The 10,004-nt window shown below is 43.6% G+C and overlaps 1 protein-coding gene across 1 annotated transcript; it reads right to left on the reverse strand.

Annotated features, from left to right (window-relative positions):
- Positions 1 to 4: 4 nt before the first annotated feature.
- ARL6IP5 (ARF like GTPase 6 interacting protein 5) lies at positions 5 to 9,972 on the reverse strand. The gene is made up of 3 exons (XM_072347398.1): positions 9,199 to 9,972; positions 2,026 to 2,243; positions 5 to 1,752 (listed from the first exon to the last, which is right to left on the reverse strand). The coding sequence occupies exons 1-3, from the start codon at positions 9,372 to 9,374 to the stop codon at positions 1,580 to 1,582; spliced, it is 567 nt and encodes a 188-aa protein (XP_072203499.1). The 5' UTR covers positions 9,375 to 9,972; the 3' UTR covers positions 5 to 1,579.
- Between the last annotated feature and the right edge of the window lie 32 nt (positions 9,973 to 10,004).

Consider the following 10,004-nt stretch of genomic DNA (forward strand, 5'->3'; position numbering starts at 1 on the left):
TCAGTAGTCACCATTAGAGTTTATTTTTCTTCATAACTGTGCAGTTCTTTAAAATTCTACAGTAATGATGAAGCCATAGGCTACTACCTTTAAGTGTGGAAACAGTTCTCAGAAACAAAGACCATGCGTTACAGGTGAGGAACAGGCCATTGGCTCTCCAGTTGGAATTATTTTCAATAAATACTGATCACTTTAACACTTAAATGGAATGACGTGTTCAGATTTCTACACAGCTCACTATGAAAACAGCATGGTAAGTTACATAATAGCTTCAACTGTAAGGATGTTTGCTTTATTGTTATATTATTTACTTGGTTAGAAAAAGAGAAATGCAAGAATATTTGAAATGGCGTGTCACCTGGACATCATTTTTTTCCCCCCATTATATTTTGCAAGCTGCTATTAGCAAGACAATTCCATCAGAGCTGGTAATTAAGTTAAAATATATATAAAAGAATCCCACACAGCACTGTCAGGAGTTGTTACAGGCAAGCATCTGTATGAATTTGGAATGGGTATTCAATAACTGTATCTTGACATTTATTGCTTTTACTCATAAACCTGGAACCCAGTTTATTCTTTTGAAGACTGTCAGCACTAGAGTCAGTAAAGCTTTACTTCTATCTTTGCATTCTGCTTAAGAAGAAACCCAAACAAACCACACATGAAAACATACGTACACTTTCATCTACAAAACAGCTGATACAGAATAAAGCAGAACAAGGTAAGTCCTAAAGTAGCAGTGCTTAAAAACAGCAATAGGGTAGAAACCTAATTCGTCTAGCTTATCCAAAAACATTTTTTCCTCCCATGTTGGATTTAGTTACGTGAAGAAGTTCTGCCTCTCCTGCAGAGAAGAGCAGCTTCTAGAGATCAACAGGATGAAGATTTCAGGGAACACAAAGGTATGTTTTATTGGAACCGAGAAGCACGGTGCCATATATACTCTTCATGCTTAGATCTACTTAGACTGTTTCCCAGCTACCAAAGGAGGAATGTGAGGTGAGGACAGAACCCATACTGGTTACAGGTATTGCACAGTTTGACCACTTGCCAGTTAAGCTAGCAACATGGTCTCAATACAAGACCAACGGAGTTAGGGGTTTAGAGGATGCAAGAGATACATACTTTCCATACATTCCAGCTCACTTTGAACACTGCCAGCATGAAGGTGCTACACAGCATAACAAACTGGCTAAACTGCCACCGTGGAGAACTGAGATGAAAGGAGTGTTACTCTTACTAACAGACAAATTTGCTGCAAGACATTTTAAGAGACTGCATTCCATAGGTTTCCATCTCTTCTCCCTTTGTCCCCACCAAGAAGAAGAGACAAGCAAATATGTTTAGGTTGGTATTTGTGTAAACACCAGAACATTTAATTATACAACAACAAAAAAGTTACTCTTTTAATAGTCTTAGAGGAGCCCTGAATTCCTTGGAATACTGTATCCTGCAATTATTAATCTGTACCACATGTGCATTTCTTGTTTTTTGTACACAAACTGAAAGCAAGCTTGAACAATAGTAAATAGCAATTACACTCTTGCAACAGGTAAAAACACCACGTTGCAGTTGCCTACTCCTTGACTTTAGCTATGTAGTCAGCCAGTTTGTTGATACCCTCTTCCTGCTGTTCTAGAGCATCCAGTATGATACCCATTGGGGTCTTCTTCAAACCTATTTCTTCCTTTTTGTTCTCCAGCTTGTTCTTTATGCTCCGGAGCCTCAGAGAAGCATGGATAAACATCACTGCATAACAAAAACACGGTTATTAATCAGTAACTTCCAATGAATGCATTGGCTGGCAGAAGATCTCAGAGTGACTGCTTCAGTAACAGCAAGTATCTATTCAATAATAATAATGCTCAAGATGACTTGTGATGTTTTACATGTACCCTTCCCCCAGACTTGATTTTGCTTTGAGACAACTAAAGACAGAGTACAGCTATTAGCCAATTTAGTCTCCCAAGACTTCTTTGAGAAAGCTTAGTTCAGCCCTCAGAGAACAGCAAAAATACTTACAGAGGAGAGGAAGAGTGATCCCAAACATGAACACCATGACATCTCCCAAGTAGGAGATCAAGAAGTAGCTAGACAGCATGATGACTATCACAAACGTGGTTGGGTACTGCTTCTTCATCCTGCGCAGTATATCCTTGTTGTGTGATACCCACACGAACCCCAGGAACACCAGGACCACCACTGTACCACCAATGAGCATATTCAGGGGACTCAGAAATCTGGAGTAAAGAGGCAAGAGAAACGAGAAGAAAAAAAAAGAATAGAGAAAAGGGAAGTTTATTTCTGAGCTTCTGTCAATAGTGTCCATGCACAAACACCCACTATATGCTAGTATCTTTGCTGCTAGGTAGGTAGATAGCTAGCTAAGTCATTAAGAAGTCACTTGCTGTTGCAAAAGTCTTTATTGGCTTCTGATTCTTACCCCAAAGCAGCTGAACAAGCAACCTTCAGCTATGCATTAGCATATTTAGAGAATCTTTGTCTTTATGTTCTCTTCTTGAACATAGCTGAGGATAATGAGAATTTCTGCATCGCATTGTTAATAGACACACTTAGCACCAGACTAACTCCCACTTAGGCTATCAGTGCTTTTGCTTGATATCACACTCCAAGTCAGTGAATCTTTCCCCTGTACATTACCAAAACCAGCTCAGCCTAGATGTTCAGACCAACTAGCTTTTATTATCTTGTCTAGATTTACAAAGGGCAAAACATATGGGAAGTGTTGAGTATAGAAAGTTACTTCACTGTTGTTCATGCCTTTGATACTTACCAAATTTAGCATATGGTGTTTATGTCAAAACCAGCATGTGGAAGCAACTTACTAGCAATATGCTACGGCAAGAAGGCAATGTTCATTATGCCCAGCTACCTAAATTGCCTATAGTTAAAGAAAAACTACAGCAGATCTTAGAAAATACCATGATACTGATACAAACTACTACACTAATTCCCTTGCCAAACAAACATTAGATTCTGAGGTAACTTTAACTTAAACTGAAGATACATTGTGTGGGTAGGTGACAGGAAAGGAAGGTTTTCCCCAGCAGGCATTACTCCTGAGAATACAAAATTGAAACAACTATTAGAGCCAAGACTTTCACCTCATGATTTCTTCTTTTAAATGCATTAATATTTTGCTCTTCTGCATAGCCCTTTATCATTTATCTCTGAATTATCCCTCTTAACCCAACTAAGGTAACTTTATGAACCTGCAGGAGCTTACCACCATCAGCACAACACACAGAAGCCCAGTCCCAAGCAAATGTGTCTGAGAGTCAGATGGAACTGGACACGTGGGGTAAAGGTCTTGCAGGAAGAAGAGCCAGGCCTGGCAAAGGGGCGACTGCTGAGGTTTGTGTTCTATTATTGTTATTGGAGTTACCAAGCAAACCAAGCCACCGAGTGGATCAGCTCTGGACTATAAACAGCAAGTTCCTTTTTGGGACCAGGATGAGAACATCACCTGCTCCCAAGTATTTAAGAGGTTGCTTTGTCCTCAGTTTTCGCTGATGACTCTGCTTAGCTTGTTTCTGTACTTGTACAAAAGCCAGGCTCAACTATATTTCACTTCTATTGAAATAAGCTCTGTGTATCCTCTGCATTCTGATTTACTTGCTTATCTTTGCACAGCCCTAATTACACAGCAGCTGAGTGCTCTGAGCTGCTACCACTATGACAGCAGCATAACACCGTTCTTGTCAAGCTTTAAAGATTTTCTGCCATAGACCTTGCAGTCAGACTTACTGTTCTAAAGTCATGGGCACAATGACTCACCACTCTACTCCAGTGCTGAAGAGGATGCTATGGTTTGTGGTCTGTGCTTCATATCCGGCACAAGCTGAAGAAATCTCTTTCTGGACTGGCATGTCAACACTGTACCTGCAGTGCCAGAGAGCATTTCCCTAGAGAACAAAGAACCCCCAGAATGATTTCAGAGCCTGGCTCTAGACTCTGTAAGTCTGTTGTGCCAACAGGAGACAGGACAACTGGATAGAAAGAGATTAGAATCCAAACTAGCTCCCCACCTGCTTCTGCTACTCATGCTGAAGAGCCAGCATGGCTATTTGGAAATGGCGATAGGGCAGACTCGCTTGTTGCATCTGAGTCACTCCCTGCAGCCAGCCAGATTATATTTAGCTCTGAATTGTCAATCCTAAGTTTCCAGGCTGGAAAAAGTGAACAGTACTGCTCTGGAAAGAAATCAGCTTCATCTGTGTTCCATTGTAGCCAAAGGAGGGTGACTCGTGACTGCACCACACTAGTGTCCTGTTTATATACAAACAACTGGACATATGAGATTCTTAAAGCAGAAATCATCTCGGCATCACTGTTAGCTTGGAGTAGAAATGGCCAGACTTACTTGGATGGCTCACAGCAATCCTTGGTTTTGTTCCCAAAAAGTCACTGAAAAAATAATCCTGGAAGGAACAAAGGACCAGGCAGAGCTCCATGCTACGTTTTCCAGGTGTCAGGTAAATAACTCTCAAGGCTTTAACTTCCCCATCCTTCCTTTCATTCTCATTACAGCTGCAGAAACTGCTGGTGAAAACCCTGTGCTTGTAAGGAAAAGACAAACACCCTTCTGCTTTATGCTCTTTCTGGTATTATGTGGAATCTGTGTTACTGACTTGCTGTCAGGGATGTGAAGGAAAAAAAATACATTCAAAAGATCCCTTTTTCTTGGGGAGAGTTAATTGAATTACATGTTTTCTCAAGTGGGCTGCATTCCAATGCTTACAAGGAAACAGTGAACATAAGTATCAAATGAAGTCATTCAGAGCCGCATGAAAACAGATGGGGGATAGCAGTTGTCACTAAAAACTGGTATTCAAATTATCAGCCATGTGTCCACAGGCTTCAATATCATTGATTACAGTACTGGATAGGGTGTCACATGCCAAGCTCCCTCCACTGTTTGAATCACCACAAGAGCAGAAATTCTCCTAGATATTTATATATAGATATCTCTTCTCCAGCAATGGCATTTTTTTTTTCAGGAGGTCAGCTCTCCATTATGCAGTTTCATTCAGAGCTGCTGGCACATTCCTCTCAGCAGCATGACAGCTAGAGACTAAACAGGAAAAAAAACACAGGCACATTTTTAGAACACATATCTGGGGGAAAACAAGAGCTGTATAGCAACCCTGAAAGTCCTTTTACAGCTGAACCATCAGCACTGATATTAGCCATGTTTATATACAGATCAGAACACAGCATAAAGAATTAATGGTTGGGCAAATAGGCTGGGAGTCTTTCAAAGCTGCTGAGACAAGGTAAGTGGCCAGCCATTAAGCATGTTATAAGATACTTTCTAAAAATAATTCTCTTCAGGAGGGATTTGTAAGACCTCTCAAATACTTAAAAATGTAATGCACGGAACTATTAGCATGGCAGCGTTGTGGTAACTTGATTTTGGGCTGCTCAGATATCTTAAGGGAAGAAATACTCTTTGGGTGCTGAGGACGAAAACTGCTCTCTCTCACTACACTGAAAGGAGTCAGTATGGCAGGACTGAGCAACATTTGGTGTGCAAACGACCTCGAGCTCAGAGCCCTCTAAAGTGATGCTCTACTTTATTGCTACCTCTGGAAGACAAGATGCAGCCCTGGTTGGATGCTGCAGCCTCCGAAGCAGCAGCGACCAACTGGCAAGGAAAATAAGAATAAATAGAAGAAACATTCTTTCTGTCTGCAGGCTTCAGGGACACAAACACTGCGCTGTGTCAAGGAGGGCGCCTTGGGATACTGTATCAGTTGGAAGCTGTACCAGAAGATAGCAGAGGGGCTGGGGTTACAATGGTGTGGGAGGAGTACTGGCAACTATGTAACTCTGACAGCAAATTTAGTTTCCCGGATTCAGCCTTCTAGCAGGAGAGGTAACCACAACCACTGGCTTGGAGAATTCACAGCTACAGCACAGGGAAAAAAAGCTAGGAAAGACTCATCTTTTGCTCAAGGCAGAAAACCTCCAGCAGGGTGAGCCCAGAAATCAACACACGTTGGAAGCGGTAAGGAGGCAAGTGCAGTTACCTGCTTCCTTCCTCATTTGTTTTAATTGAAACAACATGGAGACCAAGTTCTTCACTCCCCATACTTCTGGGTTCAGTGAGGTTATACAGCAAATCTGAAGGTAGCGTGTAAACCTATGAATGGTATGTTGTCCTCTGATTTGTCACTAACAAATCTGGGCACAGCCAGGCAACAGACCACAGCAGCCACAGATTTAGCAAGGCTCCTTTACATACTGATTCTCATTTAGGCTGCTTTCAGAACAGGAGTTGGGAGTTCTTTCTGCAGAATGGCTGGGCCTTTATGAAGGTTTTTGTATGTTTGTTTTTAAAATGAAGTTTTTATCCACTTCATGAAGTTATGTAGCATTACGTTGCAGCAGTAAGTTTTGGAGCAGTGTGTTGCACACTTCTGAATACCCCATCAGGCATTACAGAAACTACAAATGAGTATTTTGCTGCTCTGCAGTCCTTTTTCTCTCAAGAGAATTAAATACAAGCAAGTCAGCTAAGACAGTGGTCTGGGGAGGAAAGAAAACAAAGAATTAAAAGAAAAACAAAAGAAAAAGGCACTCATACACTTCATTGCAGGTGTTGTGCAGATGGCCAGTAGATGTTTAAATGAGAAGGGTGCAAAAGGAAAGCAACACTGACCTTCAGGCCGCAGAGAAGACACTGTGCCAAAGCATGCAGCACTCTGAAACCCATTATGCTTTTTCATACTATCACTTCTACACAAACTATTTTTTAGCAAATATGAGGCAATGCAAGTCTAAAAGAAACATCAGTTTAAGTAGCTAGTTTGAACTGCAAGACAGAGAGGCTTTATCCAGACTAGGAGAAAGTACAGACAAACACTGCTTACTAGGCAGACTGATTGGTTGGGAGAGATTCGAAGGCTGCTGGGAGTGCTGTGAAGATCTTTCTTACACTTAGTGCCTCCCACAGTGCCAGGCTCTAGCTCAGAGTAAGAATGCTGCACTCACAGTAAGGTATTCCATACCATACAGAGATGTGGTGATGGTGATATGTTGAAGAGGTCAACTCTGTTGTCCAGGAGGCAGTAAATTATGCCACGGCAATAAGCACCATTGCCCAGAGATTTCTTGATACTGTAAGTACAATTTCCATCTCAGCCCAGCATTACCACAGCTACCACGCTATTATAGTAGTTAAAATATCATCTCTGTATCTAATGCCTATCTGCATAATTAAGATGGCTTAAGAACAGGTAGAGTTGGCCATGGGCAAAGTTTACTTTTGATCACAGAGATCACTGCATTATTGGTCTCAGTAAATCCTGCCTACATGCAGTCCTGGAGTTCCTAAAAAGCCATGATTCATCACTTATCACCCAAGGATTCCTGCCCACTAGAGGGTGAAGTGCAAGATTGCATCTTAGACATCAATGTAAATTTAATTGGGACGCCTTTCTTGGCCTTTCTCCCAAAGCTACAGCCCGGCCAACAGAAAAATCTTTTATTAAAAAGAAATGGATAGCTTTTCTTTATTGAAGTGCTATCCTGTTTCCTTTAGAGTTCTTCTCCCAGTCTTCTACTTCAGTGTTGAAGAAGCAGGTCTGCCTCATATCATAGGCTCTAAAATGTGCAATAAAACAAATTCACTCCAGGTTTTTCTTGCCTGTATATTTTCAATATAGCAGGTTACTATTTAATATAAACACATTAGAATTACAATTCTGGTATTAATCTCTGCCTTTTGTGGCTTTCCTCCCTACCACCACCTCAGCAAAACAGTGGGAAATAAATGGAAATGTATCACCACCCTTGATCTGATGTGAGATCAGAGAATAAAAGGGGGAAGGAATTAGGAGTAAAAGCTGCTACCATTCCAATTTTCCAATTGAGGATAACAAAATAGTTCACTTTTTTTTTCTTCCTCCCAGCTTTTTGGGGCAGATGAGTTGTTTTCCTGCCTTCTAGGGTTGCTTTAATTTACCTGCTTATTTAGAACTGGTTACAGTATTGCACTGCTAAATAAAGGTAGATGAAGAGAGAAGATTAGACTCTCTCTAAAGCGAGTAAGAGTCTGGAAGTCTCTTTTTACTTGTCTAATGGTCTGCTACTGGGTTGAGTAGAGGGCACGGATCTCCACCAAAATTCAGAAGAAGATCTCCCATGCTAGCCCCTTAGCTGATATGCAGCAAAAAGTAGGGAAAAGCAGGGTTCTCAGCTCCTCCTTTCACAAAGCTTGGGACAAAACTCCCTGATCCCAAAGATTCTCTACTGACTCAGACACTGGGTCAGTAACGTCAGCAGCCCTAAAAAGTTACAGATTGCTTCACACACACACACATACACAAAAGGATAGGGGGAAGAACTTAAGCCTCTGCAACATATATGATAAGATATACTTCTGCCAAAACCACTTTGGCCTAGCGGCCAGGCAATCCTCCAGTTTAAGCATTTGCACATTGTTTGGTGACGAGCGTAGGAAATGTATTTCATTTTCCATTTTAAAAGCTTAATCATCACAGCCTCTGCTGCAACTCCCGACAAAGAGCTCCTTGATCTTAAAGCAGTACTTACGGAAGAGTCAAACAGGTTTTAATTCTAATAATGATTAAGTTCTTTCCCAATTCTCCCTAGGGAATCTACACCTGACACGAGACATGAAGGTCTCAGTCTCACAAAGACGGATGGGTACTGTGCTTATTTTATATTGAAGGCTTTTCAATCTGCACGAGGTCAGAAATAAGAAAGGCTTGTTCTGTCCCCTCAGCATAGGCTTAAAGCTGTAACAGAGCGCAGAATTTATCTCCTTATTTGTTGGAATTCAGACTGAAGTTTATCTCCCCTTGACAGCCAAGCTGGGCAGACTAAGGCAGGAAGCAGCGATCGCCGCAGAGCAGGCAGTGACATCCGGCACCCACACCCACCGCTGCATTCTGCCAGCCACCCCGAGAAGAGCCGGGCGCCTTCAGCTCGAGCAGCCCGTGGGAAACAAAAGGCAGCTCCCAGATTTGCCACCCAACCACAACACAAAAAACACGTAAATTCTACATAACGCTCCTAAGCGAGCCGGCCCCCACCCAACACAGGGCAAGGGCGGCTGTACGTTTGGGAATATCGCTACCGGGGGTTGGACCGTGGTGCCCCTCACCCCGCAGCCCCACCGCCGCTCACCCCCCCCCGCGCACTGACCCTACGATGGCGACGACGGCGGCGGCCACCATCAGGTAGTTGGTCTGGTAATAGAGCAGGTTGTTGACCACCCGGTTGTTCCATTTCGAGATGTCCTTGAAATCGGGCCGGGCGAAACGATCGGAGCCGGGAAAGAAGTCCTCCCAGGAGCGCAGCGGAGCCACCTGCACCTCCATGGCTGCTGCCCCCGCCCCGCCGCCGCGCAGGCCTCGGGCTTCGTGGTACCGCCCCGGGGCGGCTCCGGGCCGCGGGGATATGGGAGAGGAGAGGCTACGAGCAGCCGGTACGGCGTAGCGCTGCCGCGGTGCTTTCGTCACCGGCGGTTGTACGTTCTGTTTGCTTGTTCTACACAAATGTCACGCGTTTGGTGCGTGCGAATCCGGATTGCATCCCCTGAAAGCGGGCTGGCACTGAGGCTGGTGGGGATTCTGCAGCCTCGGGTCACGCTGAGGGCTGGCAGGGAGGTGGCTGCGCCTTGAATCCTCCATCCGGAGCTGTGGTGGGCAGCCAGCGTCTGGGATGATTCTGCCTTCTCACGTTAGAACGTTTTCAGTGCTTTTTACGCTTCATTTTGCGTGGCTTGAGCACACATGCCTGATGCAGGTGTGCCCCGGGTGCGGCCGTCATGCCTGGGGTTTGTGGCAGCTTCTCAATCTACAAAACATTTGCATTCCTCAAAGTGCATTCAGGAGCCCGAGGCCACGATCACAATCGCTGTGAGCGCTGCACGATCTGCTTCCCACCTCCCAGCTCCAGCAGCTCTGCACATAGACATTCCCCTGTGCGCAGTGCAGCTCTATGCGCTC

The sequence above is a fragment of the Excalfactoria chinensis genome, chromosome 12 (genome assembly GCF_039878825.1).
Source record: "Excalfactoria chinensis isolate bCotChi1 chromosome 12, bCotChi1.hap2, whole genome shotgun sequence".
NCBI classification, from domain to species: Eukaryota; Metazoa; Chordata; class Aves; order Galliformes; family Phasianidae; genus Excalfactoria; species Excalfactoria chinensis.